At 37.9% G+C, this 25,554-nt stretch overlaps 1 protein-coding gene across 1 annotated transcript in view; it reads right to left on the bottom strand.

Moving 5' to 3' along the window:
- Positions 1-2,141: 2,141 nt before the first annotated feature.
- The window catches only part of FGD6 (FYVE, RhoGEF and PH domain containing 6), a 73,277-nt gene continuing 49,864 nt past the window's right edge, over positions 2,142-25,554 (bottom strand). The window contains exons 10-21 of the mRNA XM_083860243.1: positions 23,858-23,916; positions 23,643-23,714; positions 23,072-23,140; positions 21,379-21,462; positions 20,166-20,245; positions 15,519-15,621; positions 14,894-15,040; positions 13,976-14,078; positions 11,954-12,081; positions 10,248-10,376; positions 7,786-7,934; positions 2,142-5,258 (exon numbers count right to left, since the gene is read on the bottom strand). Of these exons, the coding sequence (XP_083716369.1) occupies positions 5,222-5,258; positions 7,786-7,934; positions 10,248-10,376; positions 11,954-12,081; positions 13,976-14,078; positions 14,894-15,040; positions 15,519-15,621; positions 20,166-20,245; positions 21,379-21,462; positions 23,072-23,140; positions 23,643-23,714; positions 23,858-23,916 (1,160 nt within the window). The 3' untranslated portion in view covers positions 2,142-5,221. The remainder of the gene's footprint in view (positions 5,259-7,785; positions 7,935-10,247; positions 10,377-11,953; positions 12,082-13,975; positions 14,079-14,893; positions 15,041-15,518; positions 15,622-20,165; positions 20,246-21,378; positions 21,463-23,071; positions 23,141-23,642; positions 23,715-23,857; positions 23,917-25,554) is intronic.

The raw sequence follows: 25,554 nt of genomic DNA, 5'->3' as shown, positions 1-25,554 counted from the left end.
ACAAGTGCCTCGCACAGTCGCTGCAGTTCAGCCAGCTGAGTCTGACAGAGCTGGGCTTTACCTGCGTGGCAGAAGCAAGTTCCGTCCTTCAGTGTAACAGTGCCCTGTGTTGCTCTTGGGAAGACAATGGCCTGGCTGCCAATGAATGCCTGCTCCTCCTGGGCTAATGCCACAGGAACAACCTCCTGCTGTTCTGGCTCTGTCTCGACATCTGTTTGGACCAAGGCTGTGTTAGCTACTTACTTTGTTTATGCTAATTATTTCAAATTACCTTGATTTTAAATAGGAATTTTATTCTTTAAGTATAGCCTTTCCCTTCTTCCTTTTTCATCTGTTCAATGAAGATGGTGTAGCTGTGATCAGAGATCAGCAGCAACTTCCAAGATCATTTAGGTCACTGGGGATGTATGTGCAATTTCATGATCTGAAAATCATTTAGATCATTTAATGCAATTTCTACTGAATCAGATGACATAAGCATCAACATCTGAGTGGCATTGATAGGAAAAAAACCCAAAGAATACAAGTAAATTTATGTATTATGCACGCTCTTGTCAATTCCTTTACTCTTCCCAGTCCCAGTCCCACAGCTGCACTTGTATCTATCAACCCTAGCTCAAGATCACTAGTTCAGTCAGTACTTGGAAGCATCTTATTTTGCTCTTTGATCAAAGACATTCTCAAACACCAAATGTAAATTAACTCAGTGAAGAATTTCTAAGTCAAAAAAATTAACTCTCTAAGCAATTCCTTTAAGTGTCAAATGTTCCAGCACTCCCAATTTATAGTACTTGTCACTTCCCGAACTAGCTTGAGCTGCACATCCACTTTCTAAATGATGGAGCTTAGAGCAGTTTAATTTAACAAATGCCAAGTAATTTGCACCAAAGCTTATTTAAGCCAAGTATTCTGATATCCTCAGTACAGCAGAAATGTCACTGTAACCAGTAAAACATACTTTGTTTTTTTCTTAGCAAGTGACCCAATTCATACTTGATCTATATAAGAAGGCATGCCTCTGTAGCTGTGTCAGCCAGGATTACAAGAGACATCCCTATCAAAAACACACAGAGAAGCAAAACCTTTTCTGCTATTACTGCAAGTTTTCAAAAAATCGCTTTCAAACATATATAAGGAAACAGCATAACTAACCTGACAGAAAAATCTCTACCTTACATGCCCTGCTAAAATACTTATAGAATTAAAGAATCATGTAGATTGGAAAAAACCTGTGAGATCATTGAGTCCCACTCAGCCCAGCAACTGCTAAATCCACCACTTAAACCACGTCCCAAAGTGCCACATCTGCACCTCTTTTAAATACCCCCAGGGATGGTGAGTCCTCCACAGGGCTGTCTGTGCCAGTGCTTGGCAACCCTTCAAATGAAGAGTTTTTCCTAACATCTAATCTAAATCTCCCCTTTTGCAACTGAAGCCATTTCCTCTTGTCCTGTTCCTTGTTATTTGAGAGAAGAAGCTGAGCATGTGGCTACAACCTCCTTTCAGGTGCTTGAAGGGATCCGTAAGGTCTCCCCTGAGCCTCCTTGTCTCCAGATGAAACAGCCCCTCAGCCACTCCTCATCAGACTTGTGCTCCAGCCCTTCCCCAGCTCCGTTGCCCTTCCCTGGACACTCTCCAGCACCTCAGAGTCGTTCTTGCAGTGCCAGAACTGGACATGGCAATTGAGGCGTGACCTCACCAGCATCAAGTACATGGGAACAGTCACTGCCCTGCTCCTGCTGGCCACAACTGTTGCTGATCCAGGCCAGGATGCCATCGGCCTTCTTGGCCACCTGGGCACAGCTGGCTTGTGTTCAGCTGCTGTTGATCAGCACCCCCTGGTCCTTTTCCAGACACTCTGCCTGCTGGGGCACCCACCCATGTGCAGGACTCAATGCCAACAGAAGCTGTGATTCAGGCATGCTTTGACTGATACAGCAGAACTAAATTTTGCAAAAGGATTTATTAATGTAAAATCCTTCATTTGATCTTCACATAGACATTAACCTCCTTAATTCTTTTGAGTGATTTTTAAAATAAGACTGATGTGCAGGCAATGGCAACAAGTTCTGCTGTTTGAAAATCACTGAATACACAGATTCCATAATACATAAAACCTGAAAATATTAAAAGACACAGACTCAAATAATGTGAATTTATTTATACAAAAAATGATGAACATCCACAGGAATATTTACAACTTTAAACAGTTACAAAATAAAGATTCTATTCTTCCTTTTAAACAGTATGATTTAGGACTGCTCCAAATAAAAGCCTATTTGGATAGTAAATAGGAGACAGCAGTTACAGCAAACAAATGCACTGGATGTGTCTTTCCAGACATCTCTTTACATTATGATGTAATAAGCATAGTTGAGTAATCGAGTTTCCATGCACAAAATATTTAGTAAAATGTGTTCCACAGCTAGCTGCTCAGTTTAAGTCCTTTGGGCACACAGTTTTAAGTTAAAGAGAATTCAAGATTCTAGAAACTTTAATTTATCTATGAATAAAAATGTTAGAACTAATATTCAATGCTAATGTTTGTCTCATACTCTACTAACCCATCTTAAATTGCTTACAAACTATATATAGATTCTTATAAGAAGAGGTAGTGAGATGTCTAAAAACTTCTGATCTTGTTTTAGTGTTTAGCCAAATCAAGATGTGAATATTTTACTTTTGATGGTAATGAATCAAACTGGGAGGTGAACTGGAGAAATAGGGCAAGTTTGAAAAGCAACCATCTGAGAGTGTTGTGAAAATGCTTGTGTTGTGGGTTCTTCATATGACACAAAGCACTAATGCAGGAGTGAGGAAAAGAAATATTCAAACACGTTTACAAAGATAATTTATTTCACACATTATGTGACTGTAATATGTATACTACTGTTTATAAGGCTCTGTTCCAGTCTATTTCTGTCACAATTTTTTTGATTGATCAGCCACTTCTGGAAGAAGTTCTCTGATTTCAGAACACTTTAAACTATTTTCTCCCTCTGCACCACAAACTAGAGGTAGTTTGACACCACGTGAAGCAGAACTTGGGAACCTTATTCAGTGTGTGTTTTGACTTTATTGCTCTGTTTTGCAGCAGGGAAAATATCAAAGCATAAACTGAAATTAAATTAGCTTGCTTCTAGCCAAATTTCTGATTCATTTGCTGCTTCAGGACTTGCCATCTTCGTTGGTGTGCAGTCCCTATGAAAATATGAAGAAGCTCTTTCCTTTGATACTATAAACCAGAAGAGACACATCACATTTATGTTATATTGATATCAGTTTTGTTTTGGATACAGTGAAAAATCATGTCAGAAATCACCCTGAAGAGACATGGTAATAATTTACTTAGCTTCAGTCAGCAGTAGTTTTTGAAAATTAAGTAAAAGACTTTTGTATATAACAAGAGGAAAATATTCATTTAGCACATTTGTATTACAATAAGAGAGAATAAAGGCTTTAATCAGACTCCAACTGCATTTCCAACACTATCTGGTCAAATCTCTCGCCTTCCTGAGGGCAGTCAGATCTACAGCCCTAAGTCCCTGATTCATAAGGTACTCTACTGAAATGCTGGAAGTCAATGAAATTTCTTGTATAGTTAATATTAAGAATTTGACTTCCAGGCCCACTACTAACTTTAGAGAAGCTCTTGGAAATTAAACTTCTTTAGAGCTCTGTTAGTATCTTGGACCTGACCTTGAGGTATATCAAGGGAGTGAGAGAATTTTGGTTTGCATTTTCATTCTTGGCCTTTTCGTGATGAATATTACCTGTTCTATCATCTCTTTCTGCTGTGAGGCCACAGAATAGCTATTAACGTGGAACTCAAACTATTAATTAAAAGTTAATTGCTCTTAATTTCCTTACCACAACTAGCTTGATTCAGGGGACTATGACAAGTGTTCATACAGTAAAATCAGCTGACTACATATGCATTGCATTTGACATAAAAATGGCTTCTTTTCATGTGGGTTTCATAGTTTTAGTTCCATATATGCTATTACAGTGTTAAAATTTTTAAAAAGTTAAATAAAATAAATGCACCAGAATCATCAGTAAGTATTTCCTAATGAGGTATACTGATGATTTTCTTTAAGAAAAAAAAAAAAAAAAAAAAAAAAAAAAAAAAAAAAAAAAAAAAAAAAAAAAACAAACACCCAAACACCTAAAGCTGAACTCTGTTTTAAAGTGTCAAACAGAACAAATGATATTGCAAACAAAAGGTATTTCAAAGAATGGTATGCATTTTGAATGCCTTCTGCACTAAAAAAGCTCAGTTGTCTTGGTATGGCAATTCCAGTTTAAACATAATATTTAAATATACAATAGTTTTAAAATTTTCAGAGAGGAGGGTACACATATTTGTTTACTGTTCTTTGAACAATAGTTTATACAGTGTTTCATAATGTGTACAGAACTCATTTGACATGAAGTTTTGAAACAAATAAGATATTTTGCCTTTGATTATCAAAAGTGTATTTTCACGCTGCCCGAATTATTACTGGAAACGTAAAAAGATAATACATCCTGTAATTGCTGAAAGATAACTCATTTAGTCTCTTTGGCATCTGTAGTACTGTAACAGCTCTAGTGCCTTATTCCTGTAATTACAAACCGGTATAATTGAACCGTATTTTGGTTTTGTGATACAGAATTTGTTGTACTGTTTTAATGTATCAGTATGCAAGATTTCAACTGCCATTCAAGGAAAGGAGCATCAGTATCATACAACTTCTCACAAAGGAGCTTACATAGTCAACAAAGATCCCAAATCTGTGAAATTCCTATACCAATCTGTTCTTGCTAAATTGCAAAGTGAACATCAGCAACTCAAGAACCTATACACAAATCACGAGGAAATGTACAACTGCAACAAATCTGTTTTGTGGGGTTTTTTTGATAAAGCATAAAGTTTATGAATCTGTTGACCAACAATCTGCCATTCTGAGGACACTTTGAACTTCAATGCACAAATAATTCTGCCCATTTAAGTAAACATTGGAATTTAATAAATAACACATTTTGTATAAACACAGAAATACATACAATTCTTTAGAAAAATATTACTTTACACTAAAAATGCAACAACTCCTAATCCTGACAAATATACAATTTTGTGTAGGTTGCGATGGATTCTGTTTCTTTAAACAGTTGTATTCTGTTTTATGACCATCCTTACATATTTTCCTTTAAACTTGCAGACACAGTGCTGACACTGCTATAATACAGTGCCTTCTTGAAAAGCTTCTATCCACCTGTTAGAAAATTAAACACTGTTAGGAAGTAGCTAATAAAAGAATAAATCTCATTGCTGTCACTAGCTACAGATTCACACAAGAAATAACATCATACTCTCACTATCAGTTAGTCTGTGAGTGCAAATACCAAAAGCTACCCAATGAGTCAAACATACTGAGCTGCCTGGCACAAGGCTATCTGATGGGAGCTTTTGTCTGTACCTCTCCCATACTGAAGTGACGTGCATGAAGAACCAGTGAAGCTGGGAAAGCAAATGCTCAAAAAGTAGTCTTTGCCAAGGTTCTTTAAAAACCCCCAATACCCCCTTCTCTTTTTCAGTGCAAACATGATGTGGGAGAAATCAGGACACTGCTGGCACTGAGGCAGCTATCTGCACAACCCACGCTCTGCTTCTGCAGCAGGCAAAAGCCAGGACTGCTGGGGCTGAGGGAGGAAGTCACCTGGCACATGGAAAGGCAGGGAAGGGCAAAGAGGACACAGGGGGAAGTCCCAAACAGCTGATCCAAGGTTTCTTTTCCAAGACAAGTTTCTTTCTTTTCCAAGACTGAAAAGTCAAAGTTAATATTCAGACACTTTTGCTCCCTATAGCTGTGGTTTCTTTTTCTACTTGGTTAGGGGGGTAATAAACATCCTCAACTTCTGAAGGAGGCAAAAATTAATGTTACTAAAGCACTCCAATGTTACAGAACAAATAATTCTGTTTTCTGAGTGAGCGCTGAACTGTCTGTATGTAAAGGTAAGAGGCCCACAAAATATGAAATCTTTTCCTGAGTGGAAACCTTGGAAGAACTGAATGAGACAAAGACTGTAACAATCTTTATCATGGAAATTCAAATTGGTTTGATATTCATAGAGTATCTAAACATTAGTCACAGATGTTGGCTCTTCCTTGCCCTGAGCATTTAATTTTTGTAACTGTGTGTATTTTCTTTGAATTCAAGCTCTTGGCATGAACATATTAATCATGTATTAGTGCTCACACATGTCTGCACACACAGCTCAAACATCTACCTTACTTTTTAGTAATATTTTTAGTATTTTCCAGTGCCTACATTAAAAACAACTAAAGTGGAATACATCAGCCAAAAAAAAAAAAAAAAAAACATAAGCAGCTTAAGCATTGAACATAGCACTGGAATTTAAAACCACATTGAAAAGTAACCATCAGTTAAAATTTATTACTGCACTTAGACAAATATATCAGATATTTCTTTGATCCTATCAGGAAAAAATAGTGCCCACTGATGCAAACAGGCCAAGAGAATATTTCTGTTTTTCCTTTTAAGGCTGTAAAAGCAGTATTTATGCTGAAGGTTCTGCATAAATCTCCTAAGGATATTAAATACTTGGAGAAAGCTTGAAATGCAAAGTACTTAATGTTATTTCTAACCTCAGTAAAATACACTATGTCCAATTTCAAGTTTTCTTCTGATGAGAAGAGCCATTGTCTGAGTAGAAAAATAAACCTATTGAATGCCTGGGGTTTTTTTTAGTTTGCTTTATATAGTAGAAATGAGGACACGGGAAACAACAGTATAGTATCTTAATTAACAAAGGACCTTTTACACTCCCAAAAATCAAATAAAGACTTCCAGATTTTTTTCTGTAGAGAAGTGTCATTAAGCACACTCTCAGCTGTTCAAAATTTCCTGTTGTACTGGATACTTTGTTTTTAGTATAGTATAGTATAGTATCTTTCTAATTTGCAGAAAACTAAACCTGCAGCCATTTGAATGCTAAGTATTAATAATGGATTTGTAAATGCGTCGAATCTACTTAATAATGTAAAATTAATTTGGGGAAACTGCAATGAAACCAGTCAGATAAGACAGACAGCTTACATATATTCCTTCTATGCTCATTTCTAGTTTACTTTATGAATCATGTAGCAAATGTTTTCTACTGATTAATGACAAGCTTCCAGGCTATTTTCTATGAAACTGACACAATACATAGCTTGATAAATATGACTCCAAATTTGGACAGGACTTGAAGCGAAACAGCTTGTGTGAATGTTCTTTGAATGCAAGCTCTTGGTCTGAGTGCATGCCTAGGTGCTCATGGGCATCAGCTCATAACACTTCAAACCTTGGCCCCCCAGTTTTAGTGTTTGCTTTATTTTTAACTCCCATATATTGATTAAAAATAACTAATATGAACAGGTGAAATAAAAAAAGGAGCATATCAATTAATTCTTAAAAACATTTTCTGGATTTCTCCAAAGGTAACATTCAATTTTCACTTGAGTAGACCAGGGTGAGAGGAATGGGCAAGGAAAGATTTCTTGTTTTATTCTTTGACTTTCTCATTCTACATTCAGTCCTTTGCAGAGGTGAGTCTGCTTCCTTAATCCCAGAAGCCCTAATGAAACCAGAACCTTATGTTTAAATAATTTAAAACTTTCATTTTCTTATGATATAATATGGATCTTTTATACATATGCTTAATGTGTGAATATTAACATTCACCACTTCTGAATTTTCTAGAAATGTGTAACAGAAATGAATTCAAATAGTTTCTTACTTTTGAGCTGAGTGGGGATCATCTGCCTTGAATATGTAAAATAAAGTGTTTTTGTGCAGTAAATGGAACACTCTAGACTCTGAGTTTTCACCTTTTACTTCACTGACTGTGAATCCAAGTAAAGGCTGGCTCTCTAATGCTGCCACATCCTACGTAACAGGGAAAAAAGGAAAAAATACAAAATTAGAGCTTGTAAGACATTCTAAGGCATGCATTTAGATTTCATACACTGCAGCAGACAATACAATTGTTATAAATACAATATAAATAGTTATAAATAATATAACAATTGTTATAAATGGACACGCACAGAATGCAACTTTTCCTATCCTCCATGCATGAGTCAGGGGGCAGGAAATAAAACCTCACAGACTTCAACATTGCTGATCCTCTTTTCATTTCCCTGATAGCATCTACCTTGGCTTTCACTGCATGGTCTCATCATTCTGCCTGGCAAGGACTTCTTGTATCAACAGATCAGCCACCACCTGGCAGCAGCCCAGAGGCCCATCAAGCCCAGTGCTGTCTCCAGCAAGCTCAGAAATGAAGTGGGATGTTATTAACTGCACTGGGTATGCTAAAAGGAGGAGCTACAGAGGCAACCTGTGTTCTCAAGTACTGAAGTAATTTCCAAATCTTTAAATGGCTAAACTTATCTCACTTTCTTTTATTGAAAATTAACAGGATAGGGGAAAACAAGGTTGCTGAGTGTTCACAAACAGTTGACTAGAAAAGACCCTTCCTCATTTACCTCAGTTACTTTTCCTTTTATTTAATACTTGTGTCTTTTTATTAGTGAACACAATACACAGCATTTTTGGAAAGGGAAAAAAAAGTATTTTTATCCTATGCAAATTCCAAAACAATGTTTTGTAACTAGGCATGGTCCTGCAATGCTTATGAACAGAAGAAAAAAAATGACCAAAACCTCCCCAAATTTACATAAACACTGACATATCAGGTGAAGATTTTGGTAACTGCCTCTATAATGAAAGAAAAGTGTCCTGTGACAGCAGCATTTCTTGATATTGGAAAGGAGTCACGTAAGGCTGAGAGCAATCTGTTTTACTGTCTCAGGTCATCATACCACTAACAGGTGATTTCTTTACCATTGATCTTTCTATCACTTGGAACAAATATAAGTAGCTTAAATGGCCAAGGCAACACTGCACCTTCCCTTTAGAGTCTCTAAACAATGTCCCCTGCAATAGCTCACCAAGATGAAAACTAAGGACAGATATTCCTCAGTTTAAGGAAAGAATTAATTTTGTGATTGTGAACTGCAAACTGAAGCTGCTCTGTAAGGCTGATATCTCAGAGAAAGCGAAGCTAAAGAAAATTTAAGGTGACTGTCAAAAACTTTGCTCTTTTTTTACCTCTGCCAAAGTTTTCTTTGCAAAGGCCAGAAGAGACACAATGCTCTGAAATGATTTTCTAATTGATGTAAAAGTAATTGTTTTCTACATAATTATTTAAGCTATTTTTAGACCTACTTGGCTTGGGCTTTTTTTTAGTATTGTCAGTGCTGTAGTGGAAATAACATCACAAGTTTTGGATATAATTCAGAAGTTCTAAAATAAAGGTTGGCAGGAACAACCCAGGAACAAATCTGAGCACAAATCAGGAAATAACTAAAGTGGGGGTGACGTGGAGTGAAGAAGGATAATTTTTTACATGGCCAGGATAGGTTGGGCCTTACATTTTGAAAGGAAGTGAAGAATAGCAATATCTTAAAACAGATGCTTTGGATATTTTGCTCTTGAAAGCTAATAGTAAACTAAAACAAACAATACAAAAACCTGAAACCCAAGATTAATACATCCATATATGTTACAAAACATTCTAAGAACATTCTAAGATGCAATAAAACTACATCCTCAGCACATGTTGGGATACCACGTATACATACCATATATATATATGCATGTATATGTTAGAGATTATTCCACACTGCAATAGGACTACACATTCTAAACAAAAAAGTAAATGCCATTACATAAGATGCATTTCTTTTATATCAAATAACAACTCCAGGCTGAAGACAACACTTTGAGGAGAAGTAAAGAGATTTTGCTTACTCCTTTTGCAAGCATTGAAAATACTTTATGGAACTGCAGAACAAGATAGTTCAAGATGCATTTATAATGTTGCCTTTGCCACTCGTACACTGTGATGCATGCAAACAGACCCCCCATGTATTCAACTGACTCAGAACATACCTACAACTGAGCAGTGGTGTGCAGTGCAGAGATACTGCTAGATCTAGAATCAGAAACAGCATAGCTATATCAATGTATTATGGTAGTGAGCCTCACTGGGCCTTTTCAAAATACTGCATCACAATCAGATCAAATACTGATCTAATTCTATAGCTTTTTTTTCCTAGAGCATAAGAATAAGCAACTTTGTTACAAAGATAGTATTATCATTGCATAATTAATTTCTAATTTGTGGCCTCTTACCTCACTAGCAGCATATGTGTATAGCACCTTATTTTTTATAACAAACCACAGGTGTTTCCATGGTTTCTTACTGCCTTTAGATCTGTGTAGGTAGCCACTCATTGTAGAGTCTTCCGTATTTGCTGAAACCTGAAGAGGAAAAACAAAATGAATCAACAAATCATAATAAGATTTCACAGTACAGCTTTTTTTTTTTTTTTTTTTTTTTTTTTTAACAGATTTCCAGAGCCCTACCTGTCAGAAACTGAAATTCTTAGCTGATCTCAGGTTAATGTTGCTAACACACTCAGGTGGATGAAGGACAAATTATTTTACCTGCTACCATCTATCTGGTCTGGAAGAGAGGTTTCCAGTAAATGAAGGTTGGAATTTAAGTTGGATACAACAGGACAAGAGAGAGCTGAAACACTGAGGAAAACATACAGCCGGAAGAACACACATTCCTATATAAGAAAAACCATAGAATCACAGAGGAGTTTGGCTTGGAAGGGACCTTAAAGAGCCTCTCATTCCAACTCCTGTCCCAGACAGGGATACCTTTCCTTAGAGCCTAGATGGCTCAAAGCCCCTTCCAGTCTGGTCTTGAACACTTCTAGGGATGGAGAGTCCACAATCTCTTCGGGTAATCTGTTCCAGTTCCTTACCATCCTTTTATAGTAAAGAATTTCTTCCTGGTATCTAATCTAAACCTACCCTCCTTCAACTTATGAAGGGTCCCCCTTGTCCTATCACTACATGCCCTTGTGAAAAGCCCCTCTCCAGCTTTCTTGTAGGCCCCTCTTCTGGTACTGGAAGGCTGCTCCAAAATCCTCTTCGAGCCTTCGCTTCTCCAGACTGAACAATCCCAAGTCTCTCAGCCTGTTCTATCAGGAAAAGTGTTCCAGCCCTCCCTCAACTTAGTATCCCTCCTCTAGACTCATTCCAGCAGGTCCATGTCCTTATTAAGTTGGGGACCCCAGAGTTGTACTGCAGGTGGAGTCTCACCAGAGCAGAGGGGCAGAATCCCCTCCCTCACCCTGCTGGCCATGCTGCTTTGGATGCAGCCCAGGACACAGGTGGTTTTCTGGGCTGAGTGCACATCGCCAATTTATGTTGATCTTTTCATCCAGCTCTTCCTCCCCAGGGCTGGCATCAATCCATTCTCCACTCAGCCTGTATTTATGTTTGAGATTTCCTTGACAAACATGCAGGACCTCGTGCTTGGCCTTGTTGAATTTTGTGAGGTTCACATAGACCCATCTCTCCTGCCTATCCATGTCCGTCTGGATGGCATCCCTTCCCTCTGGTGTGTGGACTGCAACACACAGCTTGGTGTAATCATCAAACCTGCTGAAAAATCACTTCCTCCCATTCCCAAGACCTACCTTTCTAATCATAAAATCTACCTTTCCTGATCATAAACGAAGAGCTGAGTTGGTGTAGAAGTCATGTCATTGACTGTTGGTACACTGATAAACCACAATTCAGGGAAACAGGGAAGCAAGAAAGAAATTACCAGTTTAACTATAGCTCTGAATCACAGTCTCACAGGTGTTTATGCAGTTAACACAGTGCTTCATGGTTCATGTCCCTGCCTGTATAAAACTAAAGCCCAAACCTCAGAGACACATTTTGACTTTTGATTCTAGACAAGATGGTTAAAATACAGATTTTTTTTCCCTACAAAAATAATATTGATGATATAATAGCAACAATAAAACACTTACTTCTTTGAGGGCTGCTGGAATTTTTTTCTGCTTTCTTCCAGATGGAATACTTTGTAACACTGTAGACAAGGCACTTGATGGAGATTTATGGTTGACTGGGGATCCGCTCTTAGGAGCGCACTGGTTATCTAAAATGCACAGGATGAATATATTAATTTCATGTCACAGGTGATTAAACACAGGCAATTCGTTCTTGGACTTAAAAACAGCTGGCATTTTTATTCAGATTACAGGGTTACAATAGTAACACCTAATCGTGTTAAATTCAGCATTGAATTAACTTTTCAGTGTTATCATCAACACCATGAGTTAGAATCCCCCAAATCACAATCATACTAAAAAAATCACAAGAAGTTTAAAACTAAACAAATTAGTCTTGTTTGTTTCCAAAGTCTGTTTTCTGGGTGTTGAACTGCCTTTTCTCATAAAGAAGGTGATAATTCAGTCTTAAAAATCACAGCAAATTTTTACAGCTGTCCTCTATGTTGTCTGTATTTTATCTCTACTTTCCAATTCTCTGCATCTGTTAACCTCTCAATCTTATTTAATAGCAATGCTCCTCTTCCAGTACACACACACTTCTGGACGCTCCCATCTCCCAGCATGTACTTTCTTCACTGCCACAGACAGTTACTTCTCTCTTGGAAGACTTCTGCAACACTTCACATCTTCAAACCTCCTTTTTCTAGGAACACACACCACTTTTTTTACAGCTGCACTTGCAATGAGTGGCTTCATAGAGTCCACTTCTGCAGTTGGCCCTGAACTCGGTAAGGCTTTGAAATAATGAGAAGAGCAGGAGAGCAATGTTATTGCCAGCTGCACTGCACCTGCTCCTCAGCCCTTTTCCCAGCTTCAGGCAGCTGCAATAGCCTGCAGCACAGCAGCCTCTAGTGCCCAGCGCAGACACCTGCAGGTGGTTCAGACAATGGCTTCCCATCGCCGCGGGCTCCCACTGTCATTTCCAGGGTTATCCATGCTGCCTTCTGCACCTCCATGAGAAAAGTCACCCCCAGCATGCTAGGATCCATAGCTTTATTATTTCACTGGGCACCACAGATTTCCCAATACCCTAAAGAGCTTTCGCACGGGAGTCTCTGCCACGGGAAGGGCAAGAAAGATCTTTCAGTCTGTTTACAGCTCATTTATGTGCTTTATACTCAGAGTATTTTAACTTCATTCACAGCAGGTCGTGTGAGATTGGACTGGATTCTCACCTCACTGGGAGGTGCTTCCATTGATTTTACATTTGTTTCTGCAGAATGATATGAAGCTTCTTCAGAGAGATGTAATAAAGTTTTCTTAGGATGAGGACACTGACCCTGGACCTCCCCATTAAGCAAATGTTATTACCATTAGGCTATCCAGCCACTGCTTTCCACCAGGCACCACATTCTCTGGAAGCATTTCAATGAAAACTGCTCTGGTTATGGTGTTTTATGTTGAATTCCATATTGCCAGTCTTTAGTAGGCGATGGTTAGTTTTCTTTCAGAATTGAGGTACAAATATGCCAAATCCTTGAATTCCATCTGAGCTGAGGCTTGAGAGTGGCTTGAGGCCAGTTCATAGACCTGAAGAGACTCAGCTTCAGAAAGATTAAGGCCTATGTCTCTACAGATTCCCAGAACTTTAGCCATCTCAGCAGCTTAGCTAGGAAAAATGAAGTTTACAGACGTACAGGTTACAGATTGTAACCATATACATGAACCCCCTGGGAGGTCAGGATAAACTGCAAGGACTCAAATGTACACTTTTACCCTGTGATTAATGAAAAACAATGTAACACTTGTTAGCTCAAAAGGAAAGCAGCACAAGCTACATGTCATTACCATAGGGTAAAGCAAATTCATTTCCTAGCTTGCTCCACAGAAACTTGTTTGGCTTAGAATCTCCAGTGCCTATTGTTTTTCCGGCACAAGCAGAATTTAGTGCTTGAACCCAGCAGCAAAGATAAGGCACACACATACCATGTTATAAAGGCCACAAAAGTAAGACAGACAGTTTGTGAAGGTGTTATTTACCTTGCTTTTGTAGCTCCCTGAAGCAATGATCACATACTCTAGCCGGCTGGTTTTTCATATAGTCTAAACCATGTTTGTTTGATGAACAAGCTTGACAGACAATCTGGGAACAGGTAGAAACAGGTAAAAGCATTATTGTACATGATGTGCACCTGTAAAGCACCAAACACCCAAAGACATTCACTTCAGCACTTTTAAGCCCATAAAACCCTGACATAGGCACTATTTTACAGCACAAATATTTTAAGATCTTGGCTTTTCTCCCATATCTTTATGCTTAACATGCTGTCCTTTCCTTCTCTAAATGATAAAAATTTAAACATTAAAAAAAAATCAGTGAATTAGGAGTCAATAAATGTTAATGATCCATTAAAATCAGAACAAGCATATTGTGTTCTATCATCAATTTTTTGAAATAGCTAAAATTTCTCTCTTGATTTTTTTACTACACAGATATCTCAACTGCATTGCATTCTAATTTTGTATTCCCACTGGATGAAAACAAGAAAGATAAAGCTTATTAGATATAGCTTTCATAAGTGTAAAATATAAAAGAAGGCTGGTACTAACTTAAAATCAAAAATCATTATATAGTTTATGAAAATTAGCGAGGAAGATACTTCTTCATTTCAGCTATCATTTGTGGGTATTATGTAATTGCAAAATAACCATAAATAGCACTCCAGAATGCAAAATAACTAATATGTAGCATGTTGAAGGTTGAATACTGGTGTCTCATAACACCTGTCCAAAAAACCCAAACCTCTGCCCTCAGACCACCAACCCAAACATGTTGGTTCTACCCACATTATTGTGTCAAAGAACAGGGTTGCTTAGAAGATTAGCTGGAGTGCTGAGGCTCCACCTGAATGTCACACAAGGAACTTGAATGAAAAGGTAACCACAGAATCAGCCAACCTTCCCGCACGCCCTGCAGTGGTGCCTTCTCCATGTCAGCGTGAATTCACTCGTACAAATCATGCACATCGTGGCTCTCGTGTCAGGGATCCAGATGGGAGCCTTTGATCCCAGAGGACTATCTTCTTCCTGTTTCTCTGGATCTGCCTGAGAGAACATAGGCACAATATCGTTACATTCAGTGAGAGATATTCATCAGTGATTAAAGGATAATGCTAATGGTGTTGGAAAGTTTTCTCTGATAAATTGTCATGGTCTTAAATGTTATTTACTATTTCATCAGTGACCATTATAAAGCAAGCCTATCAAAAGAGATGCATTTAATGACTTTCAAGCTTTACCAGCCTACTTGGATCAATAGCTGCTTTATTTTAAAACCTTTTGATTTCATCTTTCTGTGCACAAGAGAGAGAGAACTGTGAAAGCTGATTTGGTTTTTTTTGAAGAAAATAATTTTAAATTTATGAAGCAGATAACACTATGAAATATTCTGTTCTACCATCTGTTCAATTATTTACCATCCTGCTTTATTATTCGTCATTGAATACCTCTTGTGTCTCTAAGCACCTGTCAGGAAACTTTATATTCAAAAAGGGAACAAACCAACAATAATGGTGGGATATACCTCTTCAAGACTTTTGCTCGGATTAAATGTGATTCTCTTCTTTGTATATTCTTCAATGGACTTGGAGATAGCTTCTAACCACTCATCTCTTTCTGTAGCAGAACTGTTGAAGTAAAAACCCACAAAAGCAATTTATTATTATTAACATTCTAAGAAGCAAGTGTTTATTAGAATTCCACCAGCATTATTGCACATTGGAGTAACTCTATTTCAATTTCAGTTTATAAAACATCTACAACTCCTACTGCAACTGGCATTATTTTTTAACCTTTGGCATGATGTTATTTATTTATGTTGACTAACACTAAAAAAGATTTCTTTTTCTGTTGTTGTCATGTGAATTTCCTTCTTGCCTTCCCTCCTTCCAAAAATACTGTGATTCTTTCAAGGTTTGTCTGTCATCACTTCCCCCTCCTACCCAGACCGTTGAATAGCCTGAATAATACTTGTTTAAGTGATGCTCTCAGAACAAAGACATGAGCCTTCCATCTTGAAGGCAACCTGAAATTTCAACAAACTTTTTTCTCCCCACTTTCTTCTGTCTCAGAATGCAGTTTGTTATACCCAACCCTGTGAAACTCTAAGCTTCTGTTAGATAAAAACATAGTGACTCTTCTCCTGCCTTGTGCTCTTATTTGCTCCTATCAGGTCATGCCACTTTCAAATAATAACTTTTTTTCCCAAAACATTTCCATTGGATGAGCTAACTCAAAGAGGCAGGTAAGCTTAGTCCATCTCATTATCCCACAGCTGGTGCATCACTAATCAAGTGCAAGGAAAGCATTAGGCTGAAGTGGCATGGCACAAGGAGCACGAGGTGTACAAGGTGCAGCAGGACTCTGCAGCTATACTGGGTTATTTTCAGTGCCAAAGCACCTCCTCTGTCCATGGGCACAACACCATCTTCATAAATCCATGCTGTTCCTGTTGCAAAGGGCAGCCTACTATCCTTTCAGCCACTAGATCTTATTTTCACTCTTGTGCCAGAACACACCCAGTTATGCAGTGGGCTGGATTAGGAAACAAATCCATATTAAAGCAAGCCATCAACTGCCCTTCCTCTGGATCAATTTACTGACTAGGGTCATCACACAGCTTAACAACTACTTGTGCCAGCAACAGAGAAGGCTCTGAGGAAGGATGAAGCAGTTTTGCAGCAGAGGAGCAGCTAAACTGTTTAAGATGCCATGCCAGCTTAAATAGGGCTTCTAAAATTTAAACAAGAATCCACTCCCAACATTTTTTTCCATTCCCCACTTTTTAATTGGTATCAAATAAATTAATTTGTTTAAACCAAGGAATTGAACACAAATATAAAATATTTGTGGAATTGAACACAAATATAAAAAGGAAAGTTAGGGAAGGGGTGAGCAATGAGTTACACAAATGAGATGTCTAATGCAAATTATTATTTAATGGTTTTGGAGATGAATTTGGAAGCTTTTATCATCTTTGGACACTTAAGGAAAATATTTTAAATGGGAGCTTTGAATGGGATGAAACTGAGTACTACACAGAATCAGAGAGGACAAATCTGCTAAAGTAAACATATAGAAGCCTGTGAGATACAAGCTAAAAAAAAGATCTAGCGCACAACACAGCAACAAAATCAGAACAAAAGGAGAGCATGCAAGGGCAAAGCCATCCATTAGTGTCTATCCCAACATCTCACATTCTGAGTGGAACATTTTGCTCAGTCTATTTACCTTTGCTTCCTCCAGAAAGAACAACTGGTCTACATTAACTATGTAATATTCATAACTCTAATCAACTTTGGCTTTTTCAAAATCTGCTTACATTTAATTATATTCCTATAACTGTATTAGTTAATTAAATTGAAAGTTGACACAGGTTTTGGAGATTATGCATGACCACCACCCCCATCATGTGGGGACTGCTCTGTATGCAGCAGCTTGCACAATGAGCTATGGGCTTACACCCTAATATTTCATCAGGAACCTCGTGCTTGGTAGGTTGGTTTGGTAGTGGCAGCCTTTAGGATTGTTTACAATCCTTCAGAATGTAAGAGCAAAGGTGGTGGCACTGGCAATGGAATTGATGTAATGGTTTGTGGCAGCAAAATCGGCAGTTTCTTCCGCTGTCACTGCAGCCCTTCCCCACAGCTGCCCAGCCCTACTGCTTCCCCTGCTGCCGGTCCAGTATATGTTGCATCATTCCAAAAGTGATTTTGTTTTCTAAAATTGCAGGAGTTTCTTGGGTTTTTTAAACACTATTATTTTAATTCATTTATTTAAGATTTAACTTCACAGTAGAAAGCCTCAAATGGATTACAGAGAACCCCAGCAATGGCTACTACTGGCAAATGCATGTGCTGGGGGCATATATCCAGCTGCTCACTGGAGCTAAACAGCTCTGTGGCCCGAGGAGGGCACTGGGGGAGCATATCCCTCCTGTTTCCAGGATCAGAGCTCAGCTCCCAGCTGAGCCAGTCTTGCCTGACCATCCCTAGGTAGGATAGGAAGAGATGCAGCTCTATCTGCCTGGAGTAGCTCTTCATCACTTTTATTGAGGGTCCAGACCACATCAGGCTGGCATGACTGTTGTTGCCAGGACCAAAGCTTTACTTCTGTACAGTGCTGTATTATGTAGATACACTAACTTGTTTTTTCTGATGAAGAGATTTCTAGTACAATACTGCATTTGTACTATGAAAAATAATTCACATTCCTACAGATATCCCAGGAAAACCAAAACCTCAACCCAGACTAGATAAAGTAGAATACTAATGCAGTCAGTAAAACTAAATCTGAAGTGACAAAGACTCTTGTCTAGGCATTAATCTATATTTGCTATTAACTGGCCTGATTTTTATTATTAGCAATTTTTCAGCAGCCTAATTTTTCACTTTCCTGTCTCTGCTCCCAGGATCATTTCAGAATCTCTTCAAATATAATGCCTATTATTTGAAAAAAAAATATAAGTGAAATTTGTCTCCAGTGTCTTTAAGACTAATTTCAACAGTTTTGAAATTAAGGTGGGTTCTTTTTTTTATCATATATTACTTATATGATAAGCTGTAAGAATTAGGCATCATGCAAAGGAAGATGCAGCCTGGGTTGACAAGATACTAATTCTCTTCACATTTAGAATATTTAACAATAAGAACAACATAGTTGATTGGGACAAATATATGCAAGCACCTGTTGCTGGTAGTGTTTTTCATTTGCTTCCCTCCTACACAATAACAGGCCCAGTTCTGGTGACAGACAGAAAACAATCTGAAAACTGTCATCTACAGCTGTAGCCTCCAGAACCTCCTTCATGTCATGCAAATGCAACCTCTGTCTACCCCTGCTGTGTAACCTGGGGCTCCAGCACATGCATGGCTCCCAGCAAGTGTAACAGTAACAGAGCTGAATGCTCCCCAAAGAGGCAACATCAACAACACTAAAACCAAAAAAGCAAATTGCAGCAGCCTCAGTTGGTAATATGAGGTCAATTCCAGCAATTTCAAGGTTAAGACAAAAGCATATCACGAAGTGCTGAATTTGATGAGCATGTTCTATATAGTCCCCTATGGACCAGCACATCTTTCCCAGGAGTCGCTTTTAATCTACCACTTAATCAGTTCATCAAAAAGATTAGTCTATCCCGTTTTATGGAAAATAGGTAGCTTGTATGTTAAGATGATAACATTTTCAGAAATTCCAATTATTCTCTTACACTTTTTTTAAACAACTGAATTCAAAGTGAAACACTGTTTCAAGTCAAGCAGAGATAAATCCTCATTGCCTGCTGCCATCCCCTGAATGCCTTCATGTGTCTGTGTGACATCCAGTCACCAAATCACCTAAGCAGCACAGAGCTGTTCATATTACACTGGAGCAGAACCATACCCTAAACTGTGAAATGCATTTTTTCCCCAGTGTGCAGAAGACCTATAAGACATGTTTAAATTTGTTGAAAAAATACAGAATTACCCATTTCAAGTGTGTTGTTATAAATAACTACTGCTCTGACAATTGAGCTACTTCCTTTGGCTTCTTTGACAATGTTAACCTTGGTCTACCCCTCAGCTACAGATACTGCTATCTTTGTGCATTCTCATGTCAATATTTACAAGGTCACACAAAAAGCAGCCATCTGCTCTTGCTCAGCTTTGCTAAATAAAAGAGAAAACATGTCTTTCTTCATTGGTATCAGCACTGTCACAAATGTCAAAACATATAAAACTTCAACTCAAGCACTGTAAAAACAACAATCCACAAAACCAGACCTTTGCTAAAGGCATCTCAGTGAAGGTGACCATAGCTGCCTGGGTTTAGTGACCATATATCCTTTTGCTGTTACTTAGAGAATTTGGTAACATAGAGCATATCAGTAACTTTAGAAGAAAAGAAAAATACTGAAAAAGCCTAAAATTAATTAAATTTAAGCCCTCTCAAGAGAAGGCAGTGCAAGGGTAGTATGTCCATTTACTTGAAGTTTCTGCAGGTGTAGCTAGGGTGAAAAAGAAGAACAAAACAATGGTTTTATTCACTCTGATTTACTGATTCCCTCTATTCCGTAATCGCTCTAGCCAAGAGTAACTTTTCATTATGTTAAGTGCAAAACAAGCTCTAAAAAGCTTGTGTGGCCTGTTTGAAAGCATATAGTTTTAAACCACTGTTTATTTGAAAGACTTACCTCGCTGAAAGAATGAAGGATCTCTCTACGCTTTCAATGTTCAGTTCATTCTGATAGGCTTCCTGGGTTGGCTTCTTAACCTTCAGCCGTGAGAGAAAACTTCATATTCAGACTGAAATGGTACTTTTGTCATTGCTTTAATTTTAATTCCTGTAAAATCTCTTACATTTTTATTGCAGAAGGGGAGCGCTGGAGAGAACATCCTCAGAAACAGGAAACCATATACCAGTCCAAAGGGCCCAGTTACATTAAGATTACATGCAGCCCATCCTTTTATTTCACTGGGCCTCATACAAATACTGGAGATGTACAGGGGAATGAAGCTTGAGAGCTGTCAGACACCTTCCATACAGACCCAGTCATGTTGCCCCCTCAGCACCTCCTACAACTGGACAAAAAAAAGGCACTGCTGCTGCTGCAGGATGAGATGTAGCCCACTGGTGTACCCTAGAGTGGGCAAGGGCTGCACTACCCTGTTGATCCTTCTGAGCTAACATAAGGGGGCTTAAAAGTCAAGAGCGGGTGTGAGCCACCACAAGACATCTGCTGGCAAAAGAGATTTTGTAGCTCTGCTTACAAAACTTTGGACCTGAGTGCCAAATCCACACTGCAAGTGGACTTGGTGATTTTTCTGACAGGACTGAGACAATGATTCCCAAGGCAATGATCTGTTGTTCCCATTCATTGTCACGTCAGTGACTGAGTCATTATATGGCATGCATGTCCCTTATCATTACCCAGCAGGGCTCGAGGCTTAACTTTGATGCTTTTCACAAGGGCTCAGGAAGAAAAGCCGTATCTTCCCTCACAGTTAGCAAACCTCTATAAACCACAGAGAACTGATCCACCAGGATCTTATCAGGCAAAGATGCCTAATCTCTGGATGTCAGCAAGAAAAAGCACTTAAAAGGCAAAAGTGAGGCAGTTTAAACAAAATACAATACAAAAAGAAAGTCGGCAGACTTTTCCAGAGTAGGACAACACTGGGTGAAATGCAGCCAGGGTGATCCTGTGGCAACAGAATATTTAGGGAAACCTAGATAGTAATCCCACAGGCCACATTATGCAAAAAAAGTCAGGCCTGTAGGATTGCTCTGGAACATAAGCATATTTAATATCTCTTGCCAACAGTAAACAGTTCCATTTTCAAAATTTGAAGGCTTGAGTTAGGTAGATTTAGAGAAAGGAAGGGTCACTTCAACAAGAGACTCACCTTCATTCCAGCCAATGACAGCATGTTGTTGAGTTTATACATCCCCGACTGAACTGGAGTAGTATACAACAGGGCATCATTGAACTGTAATACAGAATGCCTTTTACTGACTGAAGTTTGTTAAAAGATATAATTTCAGATAATTTCAGATGCATTTTACTGGAAGTACAGAACTCCTACAGCACTGAGGTAACTGTCCAGAAGGGTATCCTCTACTTCCTATTATTCCACTTAGAATTCAATAAACATTTTCATGTATGAATTTAGATAACAATAGGTATCTATTTATATCCTCCTTGTATAAATATACATTTGGCACATGAGTAAACAGTGCACGGATGTCAAAGAACAGGCTCTCAAAAGGGAGAAAAAATGTTTCTAGTTATTATTATTATTATAACACACAGATAGATAATACAGCAAACTACTTGAAAGGGTATTAGAATTAACCATTCAAACAAATCAAAGCAATCCAGAAACTAGGAAATAGCAGAATGGATTAGCAATTAATAAGGACAAATTTAACCATACCTTGTGAATTTTACCAGTTTAAAATGCATCTAAATTAACATCATTGTTTATTTCCTGTTCTACCAGGCTTGAATTTGTTCAGTGCACTTACTGAACAGTAACTAGGATTTTTTTTCTGTGCTGCTCAACATATGGATCCAAACTTCATTTACTACACATAACAAATTCCAAAACCTGAAGTGTCTCATAAGTTTTCGCTATGTAATTCTTTGCAAAATAACCAAATGGTTCAAATGATTACTAAATTTTCACAACATGATAAATGGAAAAAATCACAGTGTCTAATGGTATGAATGCTACCCTGCACCACTTCTATCTAAGAAAAAACCCCAAACCAAATAAACCCCTTGCTTGATAAAACAAAACACAGAAAATCCAAGATAGAGACACTGAAATTATCAATATCTGGTTTGTGGAGCTTGAGATAGCACCACATTTTTGAGAGTATTTCCATAACTGGTATAACACACACTCCAGGACTGGCTGGGGAAGTATTTCTTCATATTAGGGTAACTACAAGGCAGAATTCAGCCATGACTGTGGACCAATAATGCCATAAATTACAGGATAACAGCTACTTTACTGTCTGAATAGAAGAGATAAACAAATGGTCAGAGTGGAAACAGAAACTTGAGAGATGCACAGAAGTTTCAAAACAAAGCAGTAGCAGAGACAGGAAGAGAACTCAGTACTTAACTTCCACCCCGTGCTCTGCTCAGGATGCATGTGGGCTCCTGCAAGGGGAAGGAGAGAGGAGGGAGAGTGGGGGGAAGGAGAGAAGGGAGACGGGAGGAAGGAAAGGAGGGCGGGAAGGGTGCAGTAGTAGTGACAAGAGTTGTAAGTTTTAAGATCTGGTACTGCTAAGAGGGATGGAGTAACTGTGCTACTTTCCACAGTACCACAGATAATGTCTTCTCATGAAAGCTCTCAGATTTCAAATGAGCATTTTCAAAATAGTACATTTTAGTGAAAAACTGTTTTCCATTAAAATTAGTGCATATGCCATAGATAATATCTCTACATCAGAACTAACTGAATAGAATAGCAATAATTAGTAATTTTTTCTACTACCTGTAGTTACTAGTTATATTTGCAATGTAATGTTTTAACCACTAAAAACTACACTAGAATAAGGCATGTAGCAACATACATAGCATCTTACCAGAAAAAACATTCTTGGCTGCATGACCTTCCGTGATAGCTTCATCAGTGTTCCCTCTTTCAAAAAGACCTAGTAAATTAAAACAAGAAATGCAAAATTTAGCTTTTTAGGGCACAAGCCATGTAAATGAGCTGACTTTATTATTATTATTATTATTATTATTGCTATTATTATTACTACTGCACTAGAAGTGTTGTACAAGTTTTGGGATTCAGAGTTCCCTTTCTGAGAAAAGCTGTTTATCCTTAGGTTTCTCTAAAAGCAAGTGTGGATGACTGCATTAGTTTTCTATGCTGCACAGGAAACCATGAGAAATACAGGGTTAAGCCTGAGGACAAAAACCTGCCTGCAAGATCTGGCAAGCAATTATATTCTAAAAATTCTAAGTTTCTGTCAGACAAATATCTAAAAAACCCCCACACATATTGAGTGGCAGTATTCATTTGACTGTTAGAACCTAATAATGAAGCAATGGACCAGTTTTCTTCTTGGTATATTCCAGCATCAGTCTTTGCTGGCAAATCATCTTCACTTTCACTGCAATCTGCTGAATGCCATGTGGGGCACTTACTCTTCCTGGCTGTACAATCTCATGGTGTCCATTTAAACTGTACTGGATCTGCATGAGTTTCTGAAAGTTATCCTATGATGGAAAAAAAGCAGAAGGTAAGTACTTGTCCTTGCATTCATGATTTTTTTTAAGGAACAAAAAAAAAAGAGAGAAAAAGAGATAGAGACAAAGAGAGACAGCTTTAATCAACCAGCTTCATGAGGCAAAATACTTACTCCCTGCTTCATGATGTCATTGGCATGGTTTGCAACTTCTATGACAACAGCTAAAGCATCTGAAAGATGAAGGAATGATGGTTTGGTTATACAGACCAGTTAGCATTGCTATAATGTAAAGCACAGATACTATACTGCATTTCCACATCATTCCAAGATTGATGGATCTTATTGTAGCCACTGCATTCAGAAGCACTTCCCAAAAATCCCAGAGTCTTTGGATCATGGTTTAATAAGTATGCCCTAGCAAGTCATTGCTTCAACCAACAGTGCCAATTATTTCTTACAGCTACTCAAAACAGTCCACAGGCCAAGTTAAATTCCAGTTTCTCACACAACAAATTACTTACTATACTTACAGTGGAAAAGTTAACAACATTTTAACAGAGACTCTATAGGGACTAAGTTTTTGCCATTTTACCTAAATGCCATCACTGCCATTCATGGAAGATTACTTAGAAAAATTATATAAATCGTTGCCATTTCTGTTTTCTTTCTTTAGTTTTGCTGCCTCTTAAAGTAACAGTATAGTTCAAATTTATAAATTTCTAACTTGTTATATCAAAAGAAAAATAAATCTCTGAAAAAAGTTACCAAACATGAGCAATTTTATAAAGTACTGATATTTAATAACCAGCAACTCAACTGTAAAATATCCTAAGATATAAGTGCAAAAAGTAGTTATATAAAATGATCATGTGAACACAGTGAGTGTTCAGTCCAAGGATCCATCCCAAACAAGGATCTTATTCAAAAACCTGCAATTTACTTAAGTAGAGAAAAGACAACAGAAAGCTAGAAAAACTGTTTTGATGAAATGTAGTCTTGAAAGCATTTAGCACCTTCTGAGTAACTGAATTACAGTCAAGCACTTCAAAGAAAGGAATAAATTTGGTTAAAAGTCCACAGAGAAGCCTACCAAACCAGGAAAAACCAAGGCCTTAGGGTTTTTTCCTAGATAATCATTAGTATTAGTACTGTAGAATGCATATATTTCCCTTATTGTTGACTCATATTTGGAAAGGAAGCATGTTAGAAGACAGAGCTTTCTGAATCAAAACGTTCAAAAGGTCATGAAGCCATGTAAGAAACTAAACAGACATGAATAAAAGCTCCTCTTAAGCCAGTCGAAGGAGAATTTTTGTAAAACATTGTCACGAACCAAGGTGATGCAAGCACAGAGTCAAACAGCTAAAATACATAGCACATGTCAAGCATTTGATCAAAATTTAAGTTTAGATATAGATGTCATGGTATCAAGCAAGCCTGCTGAAATGTAGCTGGTGGTTTCTGTCTAGGAAATGCTGGAGCTGCTTCAGGCAAAACCCTCCCCAGCTCCCACCCACGTGAAAGAAGATGAAGAAAAATGTAGGAAGACAGGAATGAGTACCCGATTCTCTCTGTTATACTTTCCTTCATCTCTCTGTTACTATATATTTTAAAATCTTAAAATCGTATTCAGTGACTTTAAGAAAGATCGAAGAATTTTAGAGAAAATTATAAAATTTGCTAGCTATTGAAGGGAAAGTTCCAGGATCTCAGGACTATTTATAGAGCCAAGACTAAATGAATTTAACAACACAAAATAATCTATAGGGTCAAAGTCCATAAACAAAGTGCTTTTTGGCAGGGAAGAGCATTCCATTTATACCACTTAGCTGAAGTAATGTATTCAAATGAAGGTCAGCAAGAAGAAT

Source organism: Zosterops lateralis, assembly GCF_965231275.1.
Source record: "Zosterops lateralis genome assembly, chromosome: 4".
Lineage (NCBI taxonomy): Eukaryota > Metazoa > Chordata > Aves > Passeriformes > Zosteropidae > Zosterops > Zosterops lateralis.
This window is presented reverse-complemented; position numbering and strand designations above follow the sequence as displayed.